The sequence below is a fragment of the Rhinoraja longicauda genome, chromosome 13, assembly GCF_053455715.1.
Source record: "Rhinoraja longicauda isolate Sanriku21f chromosome 13, sRhiLon1.1, whole genome shotgun sequence".
Lineage (NCBI taxonomy): Eukaryota > Metazoa > Chordata > Chondrichthyes > Rajiformes > Arhynchobatidae > Rhinoraja > Rhinoraja longicauda.
In genome coordinates, this window is record NC_135965.1 from 30468575 (window position 1) to 30495191 (window position 26617).

A 26617-nucleotide genomic window follows, 5' to 3' on the forward strand; every position below is an offset into this window, starting at 1 on the left:
GCAAAGCTTGTCTCCGCTATGAAACCTGCAACCTGCCCCCTTGATCCTGCCCCCACTGCCCTTCTGAAGGATGTCATTGCAATAGCCGGTCCCAGCATCCTCTCTATTATCAACAGTTCTCTGGCCACTGGCACTGTTCCAACCTGTTTTAAGCACTCGGTGGTCCAGCCCCTACTGAAAAAACCTAACCTAGACCCCACCTTGCCTATCAACTACAGACCCATTTCCAAACTGCCATTCCTGTCAAAAGTCCTTGAAAAGGCAATTCTAAACCAATTAGTGCCCTACCTACACCAAAACACCATCCTGGAAAGTTTCCAGTCAGGTTTCAGAGCCCACCACAGCACAGAGTCTGCCTTGTTGAAGGTACACAACGACCTGCTTCTCGCCATCGACACCGGCGACTGTGCAATCCTGCTCCTTCTCGACCTCAGCGCAGCGTTCGATACAGTGGACCACACCATCCTTATTGACCGTCTCCGGTATTGATGGCATTGATGGCACTGCCCTGAGCTGGTTCATTTCCTACCTCAAAGATAGGAGTTTCGCCATCAACATAGGCAGTTATTCCTCTGCTCCAGCTAGCCTCTCCTGCGGAGTTCCACAAGGCTCCATCCTAGGCCCCATTCTCTTCTCTCTATACATGCTCCCCCTTGGCCAAATCATTCAAAGGCACGGCATTTCTTTCCACTGCTATGCCGATGACACTCAGCTTTACCTCGCCCTGAAACCCAACAACCAGTCAAATTTAAACAGCCTCTTACACTGCCTTGAGGACATAAAATGTTGGATGGCACAGAACTTCCTCCAATTAAACGAGAGCAAGTCTGAGGTCATCCTATTCGCCCCCCCCGACTCCATCAAATCGATAACAGGCAGTCTTGGAAGCCTATCCTGCCTAGTCAAACCACATGTCAAAAACCTCGGCGTGATATTTGATTCTGCATTAAAATTTGACAAGCAAGTCAACGCTGTGGTAAAAGCCAGTTTCTTCCAACTTCGTACCATAGCTAAAATCAAACCTTTCCTCCAATTCGACGACACTGAAAAAATCATTCATGCTTTCATTTCCTCCCGCCTAGACAACTGCAACTCCCTATACACTGGGATCAGCCAATCATCCCTGTCCAGCCTGCAACTGGTCCAAAACGCCGCAGCGAGACTCCTGACGGGTACCCGTAAAAGGGACCACATCACGCCGATTCTGGCCTCTCTCCACTGGCTCCCTGTACGGTACAGAATCAACTTCAAGCTCCTCCTATTCACATACAAAGCCCTAAATGGACATCCCCCCCCTACATCAAAAATCTTCTAACCCACCTCTCTAACTCCAGGTCCCTCAGGTCGGCCGACTTGGGGCTACTCACTATCCCGCGGTCTAGGCTTAAGCTCAGGGGTGACCGCGCTTTTGCGGTTGCAGCTCCTAGACTGTGGAACAGCATCCCTCTCCCCATCAGAACTGCCCCCTCCATCGACTCCTTTAAGTCCAGGCTCAAAACCTATTTCTACTCCCTAGCGTTTGAGGCTCATTGAGGAGGCACTGTGAACTGTTTTGTATGTGCTGTTATGTTTGCGTGCTACTGTATGTTTCTTTTTTTTTCTTTTTTTTCCCTTAGTACCTAATCAGATGTACAGCACTTTGGTCAACGTGGGTTGTTTTAAAATGTGCTATACAAATAAAATTGACTTGACTTGACTTGACTTGACCTTCTGTGGCAGAGAATTCCACAGACTCACCACTCTCTGTGTGAAGAAATTTTCTCATCTCGGTCCTAAAAGACTTCCCCCTTATCCTTAAGCTGTGACCCCTGGTTCTGGACTCCCCCAACATCGGGAACAATCTTCCCGCATCTAGCCTCTCCAACCCCTTAAGAATTTAATATGTTTCTATAAGATCCCCCCTCAGTCTTCTAAATTCCAGCGAGTACAAGCCCAGTCTATCCAGTCTTTCCTCATATGGAAGTCCCGCCATCCCAGGGATCAATCTGGTGAATCTCAATTGAGTCACAGAGTCATACAACAGGGAAACAGGCCCTTCGACTCAAACTATGTCGTCCAAGATACTCTATCTATGCTAGTCCCATCTGCCTGCATGTATGGCCCATATTCCTCTAAACTTTTCCTATCCATGTAAATGTCTTAGTTAACCAGCTAATTAAGAGCCTGCTGTAATTTTTGATAACCATCTTAACTATCGACAATACATTAGTGTCGGAAAATAACTGCAGATGCTGCTACAAATCGAAGGTATCACAAAATGCTGGAGTAACTCAGCGGGTCAGACAGCATCTCAGGAGAGAAGGAATGAGTGACGTTTCAGGTCGAGACCTTCAAACTGAAGTTTAGTGACTTAAGTTGCAGTGTCACTTTAGTGTCATCTGCAAACATACATGCTTGTACATTCTCATCCAAATCGTTAGTAGAAACCATAAACAGCAAGGACCCACCACCGATCACTGAGGCACACCACTAGTCACAGGCCTCTTGTCCAAAAAACACCCTCCACCACTCTGCTTCCTTCCATGAAGACAATTTTCTATTCAGGGCCTGTCCCACTTTGGCGAATTTTAGGCGACTGCCGGCGACTGTCAAAGTCGTAGCAGATCGCCAAAAAAAATAACCGTACGACAATGACCACGACAATGCCCGTGACAAGCTAAGACAACCTGCCACATAGGCGACGGCAGGCTGACGAAAACCGGCGACTCAAGGGCCTGTCCCACTTAGGCGATTTTAAGGCGACTGATGGCGACCAGGCTGTCGTCCACAGTTCGCTGGGGTGTCGCTGGCATGATCGTGGGGAATCTTCAAAGAATCGTACTGGATCTCGGCGCGTCACGAAGATTTCATCCGGTTTGAAATTTCTCGGCGACTGCTGGCTTGTCGCCCGGTACCGTAGCTTGTTGCGGGCATTGTCGCATGCTGTCCCCAGGTATGCAAGGTTGTCGCCTGTACTTTTTCATGACATGTCATTCACAGATCCTATTAGCATTCATTTTGACCATTAAAATCGAATGCTGACACACGCGCTGCGCTATGAGAACTCTTTATTTGTTTAGATCAATGAGGCAAGCACATACAGAGGCATTTCACAACGTTTATTAAAGGCCAAAGCTCAGACATAGACAGACACTACTAAAAAGATATACTGAGTTTTACCGCTGTGTTGTTTGTAGGGGAAATGCACACCTGACCAGGACGACAGCAAGGTCCGGCCAGCCCTTTTCACACGTCAATGCCACCTCCGAGCATGACATCCGTGGTCTAAACCCGTCCCCTCAAAAGCAGCTGCAACAGCCAGGTGTGGATTGTGGGCGGAGTCCGCGATGCACACCTGGCTGTTGCAGCTGCTTTTGAGTGGACGGGTTTAGACCACAGATGTCATGCTCGGAGGCGCCATTGACATGTGAAAAGGGCTGGCTGGACCTTGCTGTCCTCATGGTCACGCGTGCATTTCCCCTACAAACAGCATCGCGGTAAAATTCAGTATATCTTTTTAGTAGTGTCTGTCTATGTGTGAGCTTTGGCTTTTAATAAACGTCGTGAAATGCCTGTGGATGTGCTTGCCTCATTGATCTAAATGAATGAATGAAAAGAGTTCTCATAGCACAGCGCGTGTGTCAGCGTTTGATTTTAATGGTCAAAATGAATGCGACGAGAATCTGTGAATGACATGTCATGAAAAAGTACTTAGAAATTCAATAAATTCCGACAGATATTTTTTAAGAAATCAACAAAATCAGCTTTATTCAAAAACAACATATTCCTATGAAAGATGGGTAACTGCATGCAGTTTAAAAAAATAAATAAACGGGCACTTCAAATAAATGCAAAATATACCTAGAAATTTCACTGGACGGACCTTGCTGTCGGTTTGTTCATGTGTGAGTTGTGCTTGTGACACCTCCACATAAGTGCAGGTTTTTGTTGGTGTCTTTGTTGGTCCCTCTCGTAGTGGACGTCCTAGGTAGCGAAGACCGAGTCGCCGGTTTTCGTCAGCTTGCCATCGCCTATGTGGTAGGTTGTCTTAGCTTGTCGCGGGCATTGTCGTGGTCATTGTTGTGGGCATAGCCGTGGACATTGTCGTACGGTTATTTTTTTCGGCGATCTGCTACGACTTTGACAGTCGCCGGCAGTCGCCTAAAAAATCGCTGAAGTGGGACAGGCCCTTAACTCTCCCTGGATCCCATGTGATCTAACCTTCCAGAGCAGCCTACCATGTGGAACCTTATCAAATGCCTTGCTGAAGTCCATATAGACAACATCTTTGGCTTTACCCTCATTAACCTTTTTGGTTACTTCCTCAAAAACCTCAATCAGATTCGTAAGAGATGATCTCCCATGTACAAAACCATACTGACTATCTGTAATCAATCATTGTCTATCCAGATGCATATATATCCTATCCCTCAGAATCCTCTCCAGTATCTTACCTATAACATATAACATATATAACAACTACAGCATGGAAACAGGCCTGTCCGGCCCTACCAGTCCACGCCGGCCCTACCAGTCACGCCGACCATTCTCGCTAGTCTCATCTACCTGCACTCAGACCATAACCCTCTAATCCCCTCCTATCCATATACCTATCCAATTTACTCTTAAATAATAAAATCGAGCCAGCCTCCACCACTTCCACCGGAAGCCCATTCCATACAGCCACCACCCTCTGAGTAAAGAAGTTCCCCCTCATGTTACCCCTAAACCTTTGTCCCTCAATTCTGAAGCTATGTCCCCTTGTTGGAATCTTCCCCTCTCTCAAAGGGAAAAGCCTACCCACATCAACTCTGTCCGTCCCTCTCAAAATTTAAAAAACCTCTATCAAATCCCCCCTCAACCTTCTACGCTCCAAAGAATAAAGACCCAACCTGTTCAACCTCTCTCTGTAGCCTAAGTGCTGAAACCCAGGCAACATTCTAGTAAATCTCCTCTGTACCCTCTCCATTTTGTCGACATCCTTCCTATAATTTGGCGACCAGAACTGCACACCATACTCCAGATTCGGCCTCACCAATGCCCTGTACAATTTTAACATTACATCCCAACTTCTATACTCGATGCTCTGATTTATAAAGGCAAGCATACCAAACGCCTTCTTCACCACCCTATCCACATGAGATTCCACCTTCAGGGAACAATGCACAGTTATTCCCAGATCCCTCTGTTCCACTGCATTCCTCAATTCCCTACCATTTACCCTGTACGTCCTATTTTGATTTGTCCTACCAAAATGCAGCACCTCACACTTATCAGCATTAAACTCCATCTGCCATCTTTCAGCCCACCCTTCCAAAAGGCCCAAGTCTCTCTGTAGACCTACCACAGATGTTAGGCTCACTGATCTATAGATCCCAGGCTTTTTCTAGCAACCCCTAATAAATAGAGGCACAACATTAGCCGTCCTCAAGACGTGCCTCACGATGATTCATAAATCTCAGCCAGGGCTCCCACAATTTCTTCGCTAGCTTCCCACAGTGTCCTCATATCTGATCAGGCCTGGGAAATGTATCTACATTCATATGCCCTAGGACTTCCTGTACCTACTTGACCATAAAGATAGAATGTCATTAAAACATCTCCATGACCTGTACCAGGTTCCCTAGCCTTCATATTTTTGTCAGTGGTAAAAACAGAGAAAATACTATTTGAAGACTGGCTATCTCCCACGGCTCCACACATAGATATTGGCTTTGGTTTTTGAGAGGCCCTATCCTTTCCCAAGTTACCCTTTCATTAAATAGTTACCCTCTAGTTACTTCCTCACACCTTCATTTCCTATCAGACACCATCATCTGCAGCCCTTTGTTGTCTTCATCTGTCACCTCCCAACCTATTCCCATCCTTCCCTTCCTTATCCATTTGCCAAACAATCCCTCCTCACCTAGATTCACACATCGATGCCAGATCTTGCCCTATCTTCCCTCTTTACACTGACTGTATCCCCTCTTTCAATCCAGCTGAAGGTCCAGACCCAAAACGTTGACTGTCCATTTCCCTACACAGTTGCTGCCTGATCTGCTGAGTTTTTCCAGCATGTTGTTTGTTGCCTCAGATTTTAGCATCCAAAGTCTTTTCTTTCTTCAGAATTATTCTCAGATGATTTCAAAAGTGATGTCAATGCACAGCCCAGCGATCTCTGCAGGCCAGCTGACAATAGCAGAAAATTCTGGGTACTGTTGTGTGATGTAAACCTTTTCCACGACACTTCCAAATCTTTGTACAAACCTTTGTAGTTTTTCTCTGGGATTGAGAAGAATCAGGCTGGGACTCATCATGCAATGACTGAACAGGCATTTAAGTGAGCAGTTTTGATTAGCTTCCACATTGCTCGAGTCAATAGATTGGTGAGAAATGACTCCTGGCTTCTTAAAACCTGACACTGCCAAAAAATAACCTCACAAGCAGCCCCAGATTCAGGTCTGCAGTTGTGAAGGCTAGGAGGTAGACTGAGGTTCAGCAGAATATAGGTTTGTTGATATTTAAGCCAAAAGTTGTGCAGGGAAAAAACCTCATACACAAATCACTGGGGCACCAGTTGATTTGATGACTGAAGGCAGATGGAGGTATTGAAGGAGATTTCTTTCCTGGGGGATTTAAATCAAGTTCTACCCACTCTCAGAAATAATTTTATGATTTACACTTTACTCACTGACAACAGTAACTACACTATTTAATTAATTGTGTGTGAGCTGCTGTTTGACATTTCTCAGTGATGCAATCAAGTACCATATAAAAGCTTCTGGCATTTCAGCGCCTATAACTTCGAGCCAAAAAAACTCTGAAATAAAAATAATTAGCTTTGACTGGCTCCACTGGTTACATTGAAGTCAACTCCATGACATCTTCATCAATAGGTCCCTCACTCCAGCCTTGGGTCCTGCACTACTATCAAAGGAAGAAGGATTACCTGAGTAACATTCCAGCTATCTTTCATAATATGCTGATTTGGGCATATTTGCCTGTCCTTTCATCACAGGGTTAATATCAGGAGTTCCCCACCTAACACCGCCATCGAGACTCTGCCAGCGCAGTGATTATGAAGTCTAAATAAAAGATCCACAATACTGCCAGCTCCTTTAGGTAAACAAGGTATTGCCAGCATTGCTTACATTGGAATACATTTAAAAATAACTGGATAAATTGTTTTAACTTGTGAGTAGAGGGCATTTCCAAAACACACCATTGATAATCCCATTCAACAATGTGTTCAGTTGTCACAAGGTGTACTGAAAAGTCATTGAATCTATCCTTATGGCAGACCCCTACAGTCCAGAGGTTTGGACATTGTTACTTCTGCTGAGGTTGTATGTGCAAGATAAATAGCTTCAATTTGTTTTGGTGATTTCAGTGGATGATTTCACTGAAGTAAGCGTAAAGGCTCAAGCCCAATGTGAACCTTTCACTTTGTTCACATCAGCTTTCAACAAGAAGCTGAAGCTATGCTTCAGGGTGGATCTAGAAGGTAGACAATTTGGCCTCGTTCCCTGGATCCCAGATCGAGGAAAACAGCGTAGAAATAGGCCCAATGTGTTCTGACTGATCATCAAGAGTCAATGTACACTAATTCCCTTTATCTTCTTACATTCCAATGACTTCTCCACAACTCCAACTCTCAAGCTACATCGGGTCAATTTACAACATTCAATTAACTTACCAAATTAATTACGCATATGCTTGGTATCTGGGAGGAAGCCAGAGCACCTGGGGGAAACTGACACGTCACAGGAAAAGTCTGCAACACCACCCAAACGGCACCAGACAGCAAAACCTGACCTGGATCCCTGAATGGGCCGATCACAGTGCAGGCCGTGTTGAAAATATTCCTGCACAAGTGCCTACACAACTGACAGGAGCCTTCAAGTTACATAACATAACTGGGAATTACATCACAGTTAAATCCCTTTAGGCCTATGCAGTAAATTCAAGTGCAGGTCCCTCAAAAGATCTGTTCAAAGCCTGGGAACCTTCCAAATGCTGTGGTCAGGTCTCCAAAATGAAAACAGATTAGCACCTCTCACCTCAAAACCTTGATACAAGGGATTTCAGCAACAACCAGGCCTAATGTTCTGTGGAGAAAATGTAATGTTGCCAACTTTTCTAGGAAAAACTTGAGACAAGTAACCTTCAACCACAACTTCAAAATACCATCAGTTCATCTTATTAAAAAAATGTTGCCTCAGATCTGCAGGTAATCAACAGTAGTCCAAATAATCTGAACTGATTCCCCAACAAACTCCATTTGATATCTAAATATGGAGCTCAGACAGATGGTTTATGAAATACCGACAAGCTGAGACTTGGTTTGAACTGACTGCTGTGTGGTAAACTCAGTGTGACCCTGAGTTTGACTTAGGGTATGGTCAGTCCATGAAGGTGTGGCCAAGTCAAGTCCCACATCCAGAAACTGGTGCAGTCTTGCCATTACAATCAACTCTCTACACAATACAGCCTTTACATTCAATTTCTGGGATACCATGCCTGCTTTTACTAGAAAGTAGTGGTAAGGTTTTTGCAGTTTTCTATCCTATCTGGAGCCACTCCTTATAGCAGGGTGTCAGGCCAGAAGTGTACCTGCAGTTTGGAAGAGAAAATCCAACAACATCAAAAACAAAGACGTGCAGGTTTGCAGGTTAATAGGCTTGGTATAAATGTAAATTGTCCCCAATGTGTGTAGGATAGTGTTAATGAGCGGGGACCACTGGTCGATGCGGACTCGGTGGGCTGAAGGGCCTGTTTCCACGCTGTATCTCTAAAACTAAAACTAAAATCTAAAGTTTTCAAGAGAGAGGTTTAGCTCTTAGGGTTAACGGAATCAAGCAATATGGGGTAAAAGCAGGAACGGGGTTCTGACTTTGGATGATCAACCATGATCATATTGCTGGCTCGAAGGGCCAAATGGCGTACTCCTGCACCTATTTTCTATGTTTTCTAAAGCATGGTTGGAAACGATATATTCTGGCAACCATATCTGCACCCAAGCTTTCCATTCGAGGACATCCAAGATGCCTCCTTTCTTTCGTAAACATGGCTTCCCCCATGCTGTAATTGATGGATATCTCACCCGTGTCTCCTCGGTGTCCCGTAGTTCTGCTCTTGCACCCCCTCTCCCCTCGACAGAAAAAGGATATTCCCCTAGTACGTACCTCTCACCCCACCAGCCTGGCCATCCAACACATTATTATCTGACATTCTGACACCTTCAATGTGATCCCACTACCAGTTAAATCTTCCCAGCACCATCCCCTTCCGCCTTCTGCAAAGACCGCATCCTCCTCGATTTCTTGGTTCACATCCCTTTCCACCCAAACAACTCCTTTCCAAAGTATTTTTTCCTATGTGATCGCAGAATATATAACACCTGTCTCTATACCTCTTCCCTCACATCCATCCAGCAACCCCAGCAGTCGTTTCAGGTGAGACAGAGGTGCCAGTGCACATCTTCTTACCTTATCAACTGCAGTTGGTGTTCACGATGTAGCCACCTTTACTTTGGCAAGATCTTAACTAAATAATGGTGTAAAGGGTAGAGAGATGCAGCCCAAATCTACAACATGAGGTTATCACATACTCACTGAAACAACTCATTTCAGATTTGCAAGGTGTCTGATTGCTTATATTGCTATCTTAGCAAGTGTGAATTTCTAAAACATGTTTGTTTGCTATACCTTAATATGGTTAAGTACATCTGATAAGCATGTAAATGTGTTCCGAGTGCATCCAATCAGGCCAAGGCCACCAGCATAATCAAGGATGAGTCTTACTCCATTCACTCCCTCTTTTCCTCTCCCATCAGGCAAGAGGTATAGTAGTGTGAAAATGCACACCTCAGATTCAGGGACAGTTTCTTCCCAGCTGTTATCAGGCAACTGAATCATCCTATCTACAACCAGAGAGCGGTCCTGAGTTTCTACCTACCTCATTGAAGTCCATCGGAACATCTTTAATCGGATTTCACTGGACTTTGTCTTGCACTAAACGCTATTCCCTTTATCATGTACACTGTAGATAGCTCGATTATAATCATGTAACATCTTTCCGCCGACTGGTTAGCAAGCACCAAAAGCTTTGCACTGTACCTCGGTACATGTCAATAAACTAAACCAAACGAAGTATATAGGGTTGTTAAAATAAGAATGGATATGAGTTGTCACTTAGACCACTTTTGCACTTGCTCATTGGTATCACTATCTGTTTATTGTTCTCAGACATTCCACCACATGAATGGCTATAGTTGTCCTTCAAAACCTTCACTTCCTTATCTTTAGATATGTCTTACAGAGATTTATTCACCTTTCACGCTCGCCTCCTGTTTTCCAGACACGCTGGCTTTCTTCCAACAATTAACATTCCATTCTCACGTCAGGCAACACCTAACCGCTGCGATTGATGCCTTTTTATGTCCGGAATAGGATTTAGTCAATTTTAACTCTTTCTATTATTAGATGTGCACTTAGTTTGTCTACTGGCCACCCGTAATTTACTTAAACAAGGAAAACAGAGAAAATAGGTGCAGGAGGAGGCCATTTGGCCCTTCGAACCAGCGCCGCCATTCATTTTGATCATGGCTGATCATCCACAATCAGTAACCCATGCCTGCCTTCTCCCCATATATCTTTTCCCCATTCACCAACCCCAAGAGCTCTATCTAACTCTCTTTTAAATTCATCCAGTGAATGGCCTCTACTGCCACTAGTGCAGTAACATCACTTGAATCTTCAACCTGAGAACATAATATTGTAGGTGCTGAACATCATGTATCTGTACACCATGGATGTCTCGATTGTAATCATGTATCGTCTTTCCGCTGACTGATTAACATACAACAAAAGCTTTGCACTGTACACATGACAATAAACTACACTAAACTAAACAAAGTACATGGGGTTCAAGGTTTCAAGGTCAGTTTATTGGTACATGTACCAATTAAGGTACAGTGAAATTTGAGTTACCATACAGCCATACTAAGTGAAAAGCAACAAGACACACAACCACGTAAAAGTTAACATAAACATCCATCCCAGTGGATTCCACATTCCTCACTGTGATGGAAGGCAATAAAGTTCATCTTCCTCTTGTTCTCCCGCGGTCGGGGCAGTCAAACCATCCACAGTCGGGGCCATCAAATCACCCGCAGCCGACGATTGAAGCCCCCATCGGGGTGATCGAAGCTCCCGCGTCGGGGCGGTTGAAACTCCGCGGCATGGAGCTCCCGAATCAGCCTCTTCTTACCAGAGACCGCTGGCTTCACGATGTTAAAGTCCACAGGCCCCGCGGTTGGAGCTTCGATCCCCAGCAGAGGGATCGCAAGTTCCACGATGTTAAAAATCCCGCAGAATCCTGCTGCTTGGAGCGCCGGGTCGGTCTCCAGGAAAGGCCACCAACTCCACGATGTTAGGCCGCAGTGGGGACGGAGATACGACATGGAAATTTTTTTTACATCTCCGTCGAGGTAAGAGATTGAAAATAAGTTTTCCCCAACCCCCAACCCCCAACTCCCCATCCCACACATAAAACAAACAAAGGAACACTGAAACATACTTTTTAACACATACTGAAAATAACAAAAAGAAGAAAGGATAGACAAACTGTTGGCGAGGCAGCCACTGCTGGTGGCGCCACCAGGTTAGGTTAAGTTCAGAGAGAATGGATGCCCCAGATTCCTCCCACGTGGGCTGGTAGATGCCTAACAACGGATCATCTCCTGCACCACCATGGATGTGGTTTTTTTCTGCCTGTGCTTTGCACTAATGTCTTGCTTTTCTGCACAGACCTCTTTCTTTTAAGAAAATGTATGCGTGATTTACGTCTATTTATTTATGTATTATTTATTGTGTGTGTTTTCCTGTGACACTGCTGCAAGGAAGATTTTCATTATAGCTGTACCTATTGTGCATATGATAATGAACTCGACTTGACTTGAAAATGGCTACTGTGCATTACGCTTGGTATAAGTGGGAGAATCAGTGGGGAGTGGGGAAGGGTGGAGTTCAGTAGTATATGAGAGAAGATAGGAAACAGGAAATGAAGTGGCGGAATGAGATTTTACTGGGATTGCTCCAAGAATCAGCATGGACTCGATGGGCCTAATGACCTTGTCCTATGTCCAAGGAAAATACAAAAAAAAACATGAGAATGCTGTAAATATTCAGCAGGTCAGGTAGCATCTGTGGAGGAAAAAGCAGGATTAATGTTGCAGGTTGACAATGTTTCATTAGAAGTTACCTGATTGATCAAGTCAAGGTTATTGTCATAAACATAGGTACGGTTAGGTACAAGTCCAATAAAATGTTGTTTTCAGCTGCATCACATTTTTGTAGACTCAGACAACACATCAAAACATAAATCACTTACAAATTACACATACAATTCCGGAAGGCAGTCAAAAGAAAAAAGACTCTATAAAACCAAGACACAGTTCGTGCAAAACACAAACCACAAATCCATGGTAGTGCAAACGGTGATCCACGGTAGTGCAGGTTGGTTCAAGTGTAGGAAGTAGCTGTTCCTGAACCTGGTGGTGTACAAACACAGATTTCTGCATGACCTACCCGGTGGTAGTAACAGGAAGAGGCCAAGGCCCACATGAGGGTGGTGGTGGGGGGGGGGGGGGATCCTTGATCCATGGTGGGCAGTGCTTCATGCAGAAGCACTCCATGTTCTTCAGGGATGCTGCCTGATCTGCTGAGTTACGCTGGCACTTTGCACATAATTCAGAGTTGGCTCAGAGTCATTGTACTCCCCTGACTATTGCCCCTCTAGACCTGTCCTTGACTGAAATATGGGCACATTTTTATTGCTTTCTACAAGGAAATCCAACTTTTCTTGCCAATAAAAAAGATTGAAAAAAAATAGTCTCAATAGCATTTAAATGATTTCTTGGAAAATTGGCGTAAGATGGGATAAGTGGGTGTAATTATAAGGTGCTGCTTTATGTGACTGCCAGTCAGGGAATCAACAGGACTGTACCTCGTTTGCTGTGTCCAGAAAATAATCATCTCTCTCCCAGACTTACATAGCACCAGATCTGTTAAAGTTTCCAGGCTCCAATGGTCTGTTTACCGTCTCCTAACTGTTTACTGAGCCTCGCCACTTGGCTCCAGCTAGGGAGACCCAAAGATTGATTGCAGACTGATTGGCTTGAACATCAGAGCCTATTTTCTCTATTAAGACTATTAGAATCAATGAGAAGCCAAAAGAAAATATACTGCCTGAAGCGGAGTGGGTCTGCTGTCATCCGAGAGGCCACCAGGGTCACGAGGAGCAATCTTTGAGGTAATCTGAGAGGCTTTGGCCTAAGCTGAAGCTGCAGCAGTGACTCTGCCAAGTTGTTTAATTGTCTTAATCTATCATTTTTCAGATTCTTTTGGAGTATTCATCATGTCCTGGCAGGGTCTGTTCTGTTGATTTGCAACAAAAAAAATGTTAAAAAGAGATATATTATCCAGGATGCAGTTTCCAAAAATTGTCTCCTCAGCAATAAGGGATATTTTGCTGGGACCATTCTAAGGATGGCATTGGGTTAGTAATGCCTGTAGAAGTTAACCTGTTCTGCTGCAGTGTTTAATACAATCGCCTCCGACATTTTAGTTTTAGATTGAAAAGTTGTGTTTGCAGTTGAAGGAGTAGTAGTATTAAAGTCGTGAATTGGCATTCTTTGCAGTATTTGGATTATTTTTTTTGAAACTGTTCTCAGCAGATGGGCCACTTGTCATAATAGAAAGGAAAAGTTGCTAGATCAATAATTCAGCTGTAACTTAGCGGAATGGAGAGAAAGTCGGCACAAAGTCCAACTAGTCACTCATCCGAGGCAAACAGATACAAGGGATATTGGCAGGATTAAGAGTTCAGACCAATGTCTAGAATCCATACAGGAACAATCCCCTTGCGGCTTAAGAACACTTTCAAAATGCTTTACTGACGAGAAAATGTTCCGAACCAGAAAGGTGTAGCACAGATCCACTGGACTGACATCAGGATTCAGAAGGTTAAATTGCTGTAGCTTCTAGTTCCTTGAATGTAGAAGGCCATGATATGATTTGATCAATTATTGAAATAATATGATAGGAAAGATAAAAAAGAAACTGTTTCATCTTGTTGGGAAAACCAAAACATGTGGCCCAATCTTAACATCAGGGTGAGTCTGTTTAGGAGGAACATCGGAAAAGACATTCTCTGCGCAAAGTGTTGTTGACGTCTAGAATTGAAAGATTGTTGATGCTGGAATGATTCTGGTTTTGAAAGTTGAAGCTGGTTTTATTTGAGGTGATAATTTCAAAGGAAACAAATGAACTACAGATAAATGGGACGAATCCAGATCAGCCATAAATGAATGCAGATGAAAGGTCAATCAGCTGACTACTGCTCTTATCCCAATGATCCAAGAAACTCGCCTTTTGATCAATGAGATCTTTGCCGGTGGATTACTTCACATTACCTCCCTTGTTTAATCCCATTTTACAGTTTGCAAATGCTTTTAATAATTATTTTTCTCGTGCGATTATTAAATAGCCTTTTAAATTGACCACACTTGAGAAACATCTTGCAATGGAGAATTCCTCATCCTAAGCTCAACAGCAGGGAAAATAGATGATGCTCTTAGATGCTACGTGGTTCAATGAAGACGTTACACAGCATAGAATTATCTGGAGATTGTGGGCTAGAGAAATCGCAGCAGGAATGCAGCAGGACCAGACATCTCGGGTGTGATTCATTTTAGCATGTCTCACACCTTCCTGGCATTAGCCTTGCCCCATATATCTCCAGTAATGAAGTACTTCTAGTGGTGTCACCACTAAGGCAGCCATTGAATGAAAAGCTCTGTTGCTAGACATTGGAGAGAGAACCCACCGATTGTAAATACTCTGTGTACATTAGAAAGTGTTGGCAGAGGCAGCAGCACTCATTTTACCACATATTGATTTAAATCAGCTCAGAGAGCTGCCACCTGCTGCTCTCATTCATGGACCAGTTTCAGCAGGACTAAGAGCTCATCGTTTTGGTGCGTTGCTTTTCTTGCTATATTGAAGGACACTGCTAACATCGGGAACCCTGACTGGCCACGTTGAATGGTGACTGGAGGATCCTCCAACACTTTCTCATGTCCACAGAGTGTGCATCAACAAGGAGTTGTCTTTCCAGCATCTGGCAACTAAACACCACATTCAATGGCTGCCTTGGTGTGACCCATGGGCAGAATTCCTTTATTGGAGTGCTGGCCACTCAGGGCTGACCACTCAGTTTGGGACCTCATGGCAGGGCGTGTCCATTTGTGATGAGCACACTCCCATAGACTCTGAATGTGCCTTTAAGAACTGTATGGACCATGAGATATGGCATTTGATACATTGCCGTTTCACCATTGCTGTTAGTTAGGTGTGGACCTCCTTCTATGACAAATGGTTCATTGGTAACTCTCTCCTTGTTGCCTATCTTGGTTAACATTAGATAAATGAGCCAACATTGTTGATGATTTTGAGATTTAACATGTTGCTGCTTGAGGAAGATGCAAGGCAGTGATCAAACGGAGAGGAGAACTCACCCACCCTAGGTGGAGCAATGACAGTGGATGTGATAATAAGCTTGAGAAATACAAGGAGTTTCAATTCCTTGCTCTGTATTGGAACAATTGAAGCTGTTCCTCAGAGAAAAATATGGTGTGAAGTTCTCAAGAGAAGAGATGGGACGAAAAAATAAGGCCACATGGGGAAAGAGAAAAAGCAATGTCGTCGCTGGCAGTAAACTATCAATGAATTCTATTATGTAGAGATTGATGAAACCAGGAGGGAAATTTTATCCCAATGCCACCAGAGGTTTACACGAGTTACATGCAACTAGGGACTTGAGATTCAACTTTCAAATAAGTTCAGGCAATGTGTAATTTCCGGATCATTATATGAGTGAGTTAGGCTTCATTGCGGCCCTCCAATGAACTGGTGTTGAAAAATATGAAATAATCTTGCTCAGGACACAATTCTGAGTTGTAGACAGAATTGTGAGCAGTGGTACAGTCATCCTCTTTGTAGCTACGACAAGTGGACAATATGAGGTGTCTGAAAGGAAAGTAGTGGGTGACCTGAGTGCCAAGGGATGCAAGTCATGGCAGCAAAATGCAGGAAGTCTTGAAAAGGATTTAGAACGAAGCTGTGGTGCAATTGCAGGGCAGTACCCTTCTCAGATATCGGATGACAGTATGATTCGGTAATAACTATAATTCATCAATTGAGATTATCAAAGAATATTACTGTGTATTCTTTATTGATAGAATCAACTCGTTGCCGGGGTTGTTGATGGAGGTAGATATGATAGTGGCATTTAAGAGGCTTTTGGACAGGCATATGGGTCTGCAGGGAATGGAGGGATGAGGATTATGCACAGGTAGATAAGAGATGTTCTTTGCATCATGTTTGCACAGACATTGTGGGCCTCAGGGCCTGTTCTTGATCTGTACTGTTCTATAACTCGTCAATTTGCAGTGTTGACATTTCGGGTGATTGCTGGCAAGAGCTGAGCATGTTTACCATGACAGAGCAGCAAGCAAAGTGAATACGACATTACAATACAGGGAGCAAGTGAAAATTAAATAAACTGCAAATGCTGGATAGCTGAAATAGAACGGAAAATTGTGGAAACATTCAGCGGGTCACACAGACAGCTCCAGAAAGGATTTTAAAGATCATATTTGTGTATTTTCAATTCTTGAACCATATTTAAAACAGCCTCACAAATCCTTCAGTAAAGCAGGTGTGCTGGCTACTCTTGTACAAGCCTTCCATTGGCCTTGAGCATCAACGGGTTCTCATAAATTCATGTTCATAAGTTATAGGAGTAGAATTAGGCCATTCGGCCCATCAAGTCTACTCCACCATACAATCGTAGCTGATCTGTCTTTCCCTCTCAACCTCATTTTCCTGCCGTCTCCCTATAACCCCTGACACCCGTACGCGTCGAGAATCTGTCAATCTCTGCCTTAAAAATATCCATTGACGGTCTCCACAGCCGTCTGCAGTGATGACTTCCACAGATTCACTATCCTCAGACAAAGAAATTTCTCTTCATTTCCTTTCTAAAAGCACGTCCTTTTATTTTGAGGCTATAGCTCTGGTCTCTGGTTCGCACTGCATACGGCTGTATCTGGGACATTCAACTCCACTGGCAGAAGCACAATGCAATAAACATATGCCAGATGGGTTTTATATTTCTGTTATCCTTTTCTCTACTACTACATTGAAGAAGAATATTCACTGCCAATTGTATTTACAAGAGACATTTATTTTTAATGGGTGCACTGGAAGTATAATGGACAAGGACTGATTTGTTGTAGAATATTTGACTACTGAATTTAAAAGACCCCAGCTAAATCTTCAGATCTATTGCCCATTCACCTCTTGGGCAACAGCATTGACTCTGAAAAACATAACCTTAAGATCATTAAGTCGCAAGGCAAAGATAGACTTAGTGTTCAGCTCGTTCAACTTCAACCAGGGTAGGAGCATGGTATAACGCTAGTGGAGTTTCTAACTAGTCACACAATCAGCATCTGTTAGCTGATCTGTAAAGGAGCTGGACAGATACAAGGTGAAAAGAATCCCAATGCTGGAGAGCTTTGCAAAATGATGCTCCAAAGTTTACTGTGGTCCATTCCAAAATAACGACATTTGGATGAGTAACATTTTCATCACTCCCATCTCTCTTGATACATGTTGGCTCTGAATTTATTCACTTCCCAAGTAGCCAGCCATGCCCTCTGGTCGTATGGACAAGGTGAAACTACTTGTCATGGCCCACATTATCCAACCCCTGTAGAATCCTAAAAACAACAAGACGCAGTGAAATCATTTCTCAATCATCTCATTTCCTGTGACAGCATGCCGCGTTTATGTAACCCTCAATCTTAAAAAGCTAGTTGTTGGATTTAATGAATCCACAGGTTGTGGCGACACCCTGTGACCCAATCACTGCGCAGGTTCTGTAAACTAAAGTGTCAGAAAGTCAGCCAAATAGCTAATGCCGGGGTTTAATCAAAGTACCTGTTGACAACTGATGTTGATGGTTGAACAGATTAATGGGTTTGGATTTGCTGACATGCAAACAGGTAATAAACAGCTGGGCCATTTACGAGCAAGAACCCGAAATAAATTCATGTTGACAGCAGAGTTCTATTAAAGTTATCTTGCAAGTAGTCCCTTTTGGCAGGAGCTCTGAGCGACTGATTTGATTCAAATCCCTCCTACCTACCAGCAAGCTGCAATTCATTTGCTCCATGATCCTATATTACAAATATTTAGAATTGATCCTTTCTGCTTTTGGAAGTTCTTCAGTAGAAAGTGTATTTGATTCCAATAGTTCTTGATGACTACTCTTTCATTTCAAAATCTATATTTGTTTGGGCTTTACCCTCATGTGAAAACCTTTCCTTCAATCCAGTATCACTGCTCACACCTCTCAATTTCTCTTTGTTTAAAAGATAAGGCAGTACTTTTTCTCCACGTTTCAATGGTGTTTGGCTGGTGTGTCACCATCAGGGCCCTTCTGTTGATAGTATGATTTTCAAAAGACAGACCCATTTAGTTTCATTTTGACATCTTACTTTTGATTTAGCAAATGCAACATGTGTTAATGGATAGAAATTGGAGCGTGTCAGTTTCTTACAGTTTATTACACATGGGATGTCAGCTCTAGACTAAGGGAGTAAGATGATCGACAGATGATTTCACTGCTTTTTCATAGATTCCAAAGGGATTGGATAAGTAGACCATGACAAATAGCTTCACCTTGTCCCACAGGACTTTAGGGCATGCTGGCACTTGGGAAATGCATTCATTCAACATTGGGAGAGGTGAGGTATTTTGTGAGTGCTGTTCACTCAAATGCTGATATTCTGGAATGGAGTATATGAATCATTGAGACCTGACATATGACAAGAATAGCATTTGGACTCCAGCAAACACTCCTACCTCGAGGCATAGAGTCTTAGAGTGATACAGTGTGAAAACAGGCCCATCGGCCCAACTCGCCCACACCAGCCAACAATGTCCCAGCTACACTAGTCCCACTTGCCTGCGCTTGGTCCATATCCCTCCAAACCTGTCCCATCCATGTACCTGTCTAACTGTTTCTCAACTACCTCCTCTGGCAGGTTATTCCATACACCCACCACCCTTTGTGTGAAAAAGTTATACCTCGGATTCCTATTAAATCTTTTCCCCTTCACCTTGAATCTATGTCCTCTGGTCCTCGATTCCCCTACTCTGGGCAAAAGACTGTGCATCTACCCGATCTATTCCTCTCATGATTTTGTATACCTCTATAACATCACCCCTCATCCTCCTGCGCTGCATGGAATAGAGTCTGAGCCTACTCAACCTCTCCCTACAGCTCACACCCTCTAGTCCTGGCAACATCCTCGTAAATCTTTTCTGAACCCTTTCAAGCTTGACAATATCTTTCCTATAACATGGTGCCCAGAACTGAACACAAGATTCTAAATGCGGTCTCACCGACATTTTATACAACTGCAACATGACCTCCCAACTACTATACTCAATACTCTGACTGATGAAGGCCAAAGTGCTAAAAGCCTTTTTGACCACCTTATCTACCTGCGACTCGACCTTCAAGGAACCACGCACCTGTACTTCTAGATCCCTCTGCTCTACAACACTACCCAGAGACCAATCATTTACTGTGTAGGTCCTGCCCTTGTTCGACGTCCCAAACTGCAACACCTCACACTTCTCTGTATTAAATTCCATCAACCATTCCTCCGCCCACCTGGCCCATCGATCCAGATCCTGCTGCAATCGTTCACAACCATCTTCACTATCTGCAAAACCACTAACTTTTGTATCATCAGCAAACTTGCTAATCTTGACCTGTATGTTCTCATCCAAATCATTGATGTAGATGACAAACAGTTACGGTCCCAGCACCGAACCTTGAGGCACACCACTAGTCACAGGCCTCCAGTCTGAGAAGCAACCTTCCACCTTTACCCCTCTGCTTCCATCCATGGAGCCAATTTGCTATCCATTCAGCTATCTCTCCTTGGATCCCATGCGATCTAACCTTGCAGAGCAGCCTACCATGCGGAACCTTGTCGAACACCTTACTGAAGTCCATGTATACAACATCTACAGCTCTGCCCTCATCAAACTTTTTGGTCACATCTTCAAAAAAATTAATCAAATTTGTGAGACACGACCTCCCACGTACAAAACCTGCATGAACAAGTTCTTACACTGCCCCTCTTTTTAATCCCCGAAAGTAACCAGTCATGATGGTCAGCTGTTTATGGTAGCTTCTCCATGACTTCTGCAGGAATCTGAGGGGCAAATTGTCACATAATGGGTAATGGATATATGGAAGGAACTGTCAGAGGAAGTAATTGAGGCAGATGATGCATTGGTGATCATTTTCCAATGTTCTATAGATTCTGGATCAGTTCCTGTGGATTGGACGGTAGCTAATGTTATCCCACTTTTTAAGAAAGGGGGGAGAGAGAAAGCAGGGAATCATAGACCAGTTAGCCTGACATCGGTGGTGGGGAAGATGCTGGAGTCAATTATTAAAGATATAATAGCGGCGCATTTGGATAGCCGTAACAGGATTGGTTCAAGTCAGCATGGATTTACGAAGGGGAAATCATGCTTGACTGATCCTGGAGTTTTTTGAGGATGTAACAAGTAAAAAGGATAAGGGAGAGCCAGTGGATGTAGTGTATCTGGACTTTCAGAAAGCCTTTGATAAGGTCCCACACAGGAGATTACTGGGCAAAATTAGAGCACATGGTTTTGGGAGTAGGGTATTGACATGGATAGAAAATTCCGGAAAACCGGAAAAAAAGAGTAGAAATTAACGGGTCCCTTTCAGAAAGGCAGGTAGTGACTGGTGGGGTGCCACAGGGCTCGGTGCTGGGACCGCAGCTATTTTCAATATATATTAATGATTTAGATGAAGGAATTAAAAGTAACTTGAGCAAATTTGCAGATGGCACAAAGCTGGGTGGCAGTGTGAACTGTGAAGAGGATGCAATGAGGATGCAGGGTGACTTGGATAGGTTGGGTGAGTGGGCAGATGCATGGCAGATGCAGTATAATGTGGGTAAATGTGAGGTTATCCACTTTGGTGGCAAGAACAAGAAGGCAGTTTATTATCTGAATGGTGTCAGATTAGGAAAAGGGGAAGTGCAACAAGACCTGGGTGTCTTTGTACATCAGTCACTGAAAGTAAGCATTCAGGTATAGCAGGCAGTAAAGAAAGCTAATGGCATGTTGGCCTTCAGAATGAGAGGATTTGAGTGTAGGAGCAAAGAGGTGCAATTGTGCAGGGCCCTGGTGAGACCACACCTGGAGTATTGTGTGCAGTTTTGGTCTCCTAATCTTAGGAAGGACATTCTTACTATTGAGGGAGTGCAGCGTAAGTTCATGAGGTTAATTCCCGGGATGGCGGGACTGTCCTATGATGAAAGAATGGAACAACTGGGCTGATGGTTCCCCGAAAGATGGAACACTTCTGTCCAAGTGGCTTATCATATGTCCTGCCTGTTGGTGTCCAATAGCACCTTGAGGTGAGACTGGAATGCAGCAGAGAGGGAAATTAAGCATCAGAATCCAAAAATTATAAGTATTCGATGGTGAAGCAGTTACTGCTCCTTAACTTGTGTAGGAAGAAACTGCAGATGCTGGTTTAAACCAAAGATAAACACGAAAAGCTGGAGTAACTCAGCGGGGCAGGCATTCCTTCTGGATAGAAAGGATGGGTGATGTTTTGAGTCGAGACCCTTCTTCAACTCCTTAACTTACCGCGGTGGGACCAAAGTGAGGATGTGACTGGGTGCTTGCATAAATGGGGGAATTTGAATGGGAGAGGGTTAAAGAGTTTTGAGCCAGTTTTATATTCAATCTGTCCTTCAGTATCACAGGAAGAGGTGTGTTTGCCAGGACCACAGTGATACAGTATGTTCTGTCTAGCAAGAGTTTCAGGCGCCACTCTGAGGATATCTCCTGTGCTGATCTCATCAGTGCTATCAGTAAGCTGCTGAGAGGAATCTCCCATCCCATCACCAGGATGGCAGACCCCTCCCCCAGTCACTCCACATTCTTTACAAATACTGACCTCGCCAGCTAGCGCATTACTGGTGGCCGCCGTTCAAGACTCCAGCTTGTTAGTATGAACAGTTCGCTTTCAGACTTCGCAGTCATTTCACCATTGCCGAAGTTTAAAAGGGTAGAAGGAAATAAAAGGGGTTATATCTTGATGGGGGCTGAACAGCAGCACACACAAGGCAGGTAGCTTACAAACATCTGCCAGCACTAAAGCTATAGTGCAAAAATATGAATGAACATCAGTATTTATCTCAGGATGTAGCTGGGCATTGGGCATCAGGATGCTAAATTACTTAATAATGTTTTAAAATTAGTAGTTACAGTTAGTATCACTGGATGCTTAGTTTAGTTTAGTTTTGTTTAGTTAGAGACACAGTACGGAAACAGGCCCTTCGGCCCACCGAGTCCGCATTGACCAGCGATCACCCTGTACACTACACTACCCTACAAACTATGCACATTTTTTTCCGGTCAATTATACTATAAATCTATACGTCTTTGGAGTGTGGGATAAAAAAACGGAGCAGCCGGAGAAACCCACATGGTCACAGGGAGAACGTACAAACTCCATACAGACAGCACCCGTAGTCAGAATCAAACCCGGGTCTCTGGCGCTGTAAGGCAGCATCTCTACTGCTACGCCACTGATGCTAGTCAAGAAGTTAGACAGATGGAGTTAGATGAACTTGCACTAGTAGAGTCTATACATGTCCCTCCATCTGTCTAACGTAGCACCATAGAGTGCCGAGAATACTGAATCACGGGATGAAGGAAAAGGATGGACATAAATGGGTTGTCAGTAAAGTACGGTATTGAAGATATAAATTCGTGTGTAACCACGTGAAGAAGCTGGGATTACCCAGTAGAGACATTATTAGTACAAGGGGGAAGCTTGGGTTAATTAATGAGTATCGTGACGGAACAGAGTACATGTAGCATGTACAGAAAAGCCATCCGAATAAATTATTGGGGAGAATGTTAGTGTCTTACCGATTGAGTATAGATTTAGAGAGTGATAGAGAATGCTGGCAGTGACTTATTCATGAAGAATGCTTTAAATGAGGTGGAAATAAAAACCCTAAAATCCATTAGTGTTTCATATAGTTTTGGTGGAGTTCATCAGAAGAACTGAGATCTAGTGAGTCGACTAGTTGTGCTGAATCCAGGTCAGCATTTTTGCCATTCTAATGTGCTTGTTAACTTCTAAGTTACTATCCAGATGGTGGAGTGCTCCTGTGCTAATCAAGGCTGACATTGTAATGGGAGAGCTGGAAGAGGGGTGGGGATTTGTTACATCAGGAATCCTATTCTCAGGGAGCCTCTGAAATACCAATGGAAGTGGGAGCCAGCTATGAATTCAAGTGACAATCACGATCTGAAAAAGTATATTCCCAAATCTTATTACACCATAAAGCAAGGTCATTCGTCATATCAAGTGGCTCACAATGAATCCCATTCTCCCACTATTTTTCAGTGGAAGAATGTTTTGGGATCAGTGATCAAAATTCTGAAGAGGGGTCCCGACCCAAAACATCACGCTATATTTTTCTCCAGAGATGCTGCCTGACCCGCTGAGATACTCCAGCACTTTGTGTCTATCTTCCATAAGTTTTAAGATAGATACAAAAAAAGGATAAGTCCAGACCTTGGGGGAAGTACTAAATTGAGGTAAGAAGAGAACACTATTATTAGGCAGGATCTAGGGAGAGTAAATTTGGAACAGCTGTTGTTGGGTATGTCCACATCAGACACGTGGTGTCGCTTAAAGACAGGCTGATCCGAGTTCAGAACCAACATGTTCCTGTATGGATAAAGATGACAAGCTAAGGGAACCCTGGGTGTCCGAAGAGGTTGTAAATTTAGTCACAAATAAAAATAAATCATATGTACGATGCAGGAAGATGAAATCAGATAGGGCCTTTGAGGAATATAAAACAAGCAGGAAAGAACTCAACAAGCTAATTAGAAAGGCAAAAAGGGGCCATGAAATGTCATTGGCAAGTTAGATTAAAGAGAATCTCAAGGCTTTTTATACATACATTAAAAACAAATGGATAACCAGGGGGAGATGTGGGCAAAGTCATATAGGAGTATTTTGCTTCAGTATCCACCAAGGAGATAGAGGAGAGTGAAATCAGTGTGGGGTATACAAATATGCAAGGACAGTCTGAGATCAAGAAGGAAGTGGTATTGGGTCACTTAAAAACATAAAAATGAATACATTCCCCGGGTCTTGCTGGGACCTATCCCAGGATTATTGAGAGAGGCAAGAGAGGAGATTGAAGGGGTCTTGATGAAGTTCCTATCTCGCCACAGGTGAGGTCCCAGGGGATTGGAGAGTAGCCAATTTTGTTTCTTTGTTTAAGTAGGGCAATGGAGATAATCTGGAAAATCATAGGCTGGTATGACTGATGCAGTGGAAGGGATATTTCAGGATAGATTTTACTCAGATTTGGAAAGTACAGCACAGGAAGAGGCCCTTCCCACAGTTGAACATATTGGGATAATTAGGGACAGTTGGCATGGCTTTGTCTGCAGTAGATCATGAGACATGTTCCCAATGTTGGGGGAGTCCAGAACAAGGGGCCACAGTTTAAGAATAAGGGGTAGGCCATTTAGAACTGAGATGAGGAAAAACGTTTTCAGTCAGAGAGTAGTGAAACTGTGGAATTCTCTGCCTCAGAAGGCAGTGGAGGCCAATTCTCTGAATGTATTCAAGAGAGAGCTGGATAGAGCTCTTAAGGATAGCGGAGTCAGGGGGTATGGGGAAAAGGCAGGAAAGGGGTAATGATTGAAAATGATCAGTCATGATCACAATGAATGGCGGTGTTGGCTCAAAGGGCCGAATGGCCTCCTCCTGCACCTATTGTCTATTGTCTATATGAATTGTATTGAGATTTTTGAAGTATGATGAAGGTGTTGAAGAGAAAAGAGCGGTGGATGTTGTCTACATGGATTTGAGAAAGGCATTTGATAATTTTCCACAGTGCCAGGGACCTGGGTTCGATCCTGACCATGGGTGCTGTCTGCACGGAGTTTGAATGTTCTACCTATGACCACGTGGGTTTTCTCTGGTGCTCTGGTTTCACCCCACAGATGGACAGGTTTGTAGGTTAATTGGCTTTGGTAAAATGTGTAAATTGTCCCAAGTGTGTAGGATAATGTTAGTGTACGGGGTGATCGCTGGTCAATGCGAACTCGGTGGACAGAAGGACCTGTTTCCGCGATGTATCTCTAAAGTCTAAAGTTAAAAAAAGCAACTCTGAAGTCTAAAGTAAAGTCTAAAGGAAGTAGTTGAGGCAGGTACTATAACAACATTAAAAGACAGGTACATGGAAAGGAATGGTTTAAAGTGATACGGACCAAATGTGAACAGGTGGGACCAGCGTAGAAGGGGTAAATTGGTCAGCTTGGACAAGTTGCGTCAAAGGGTCTTTTGTTTGTGCTATCTGACTCTATGACTGTAGGACAACACCTCAAGTCAGCGTTGTACCCAGATCTCCGATTCTGCTATGAACCACCTCACTTGGTTCTATTTGTGGGAGAGGAGAATTTGGGGAATGGACGACTCTTCTTGACATTTGTGCCTGACTCTCTCAGCCTTCAGATCTACTGAGATTATGGCGATTAGGAATTAGCCTTTGACTGGGGCTAGTAACAGAATCCCTGTGCAGATTCATCTAAGGCTGCGATGCATCCCTTGGGATTTCAGGTATCCAAGGCAATTATGTGCATCAGAAGCTATTTTGTTTTAGTGCACAGTTTGGTCATTACCATAGGACTGAGTGATAGGTCTGAGAAAGAGAGGAAAATTGTAAAGTAGGAAGCTGGGAAACAATCTTGACCTCTGCTGCTATCTGTGTGGAGTTTGCATGTTCTCTCTATAACGGCATGGGTTGCCTAGTTTCCGCTCACATCTCTCAGACAATCCAGTTTGAATGAATGCATACCTACAGACGTTTCCAAGATTTATTAAATTTTACATAGAGCCCGGTAAGTGGGGTTGGAGCATTAATGGAGTGTGTGTTACATGGCTTGTCACTTCAGAATACCAACATTAACATGTATACACAGGTACTTTGGAGAGTTGTTTAACATTTCACTCATCACTGCAACATTACTCTCCATTCTGTCCTCTGTTTCTCATTCACACCAGTTGTTCAGGGTGAAAACACAATCTAAACAAATGTGTCACTGATTAGTTGACACATTGACCCTTATTTCCCTCCCACTTTTACTCCTCAGTTACTTTCTCTACCATAGAGTACCTGCTTATCCAAGAGCAAGACCCCCCAGCTGAAGTTTTTCACTTACCGTTTGAGTTTAGTTCATTGTCACATGTATCGAGGTACAGTGAAAGGCTTTTGTGGCATGCTAACCAGTCAGCAGAAAGACAAGACTTGATTACAATCGAGTCATCGACAGTATACAGCTACAATATAAAGTAAATATTGTACCGTTCAGGTGCTCAACACATGGCAAGATACATGGTCCACTCATTCACACTCCAG

At 43.6% G+C, this 26617-nt stretch overlaps 1 protein-coding gene across 1 annotated transcript in view; it reads left to right on the forward strand.

Annotated features, from left to right (window-relative positions):
* Positions 1 to 9868, forward strand: part of ilkap (integrin-linked kinase-associated serine/threonine phosphatase) — a 54719-nt gene extending 44851 nt beyond the window's left edge. The window contains exon 10 of the mRNA XM_078410706.1: positions 9797 to 9868. Within this exon, the coding sequence (XP_078266832.1) occupies positions 9797 to 9809 (13 nt within the window). The 3' untranslated portion in view covers positions 9810 to 9868. The remainder of the gene's footprint in view (positions 1 to 9796) is intronic.
* The last annotated feature ends 16749 nt before the right edge of the window (positions 9869 to 26617 follow it).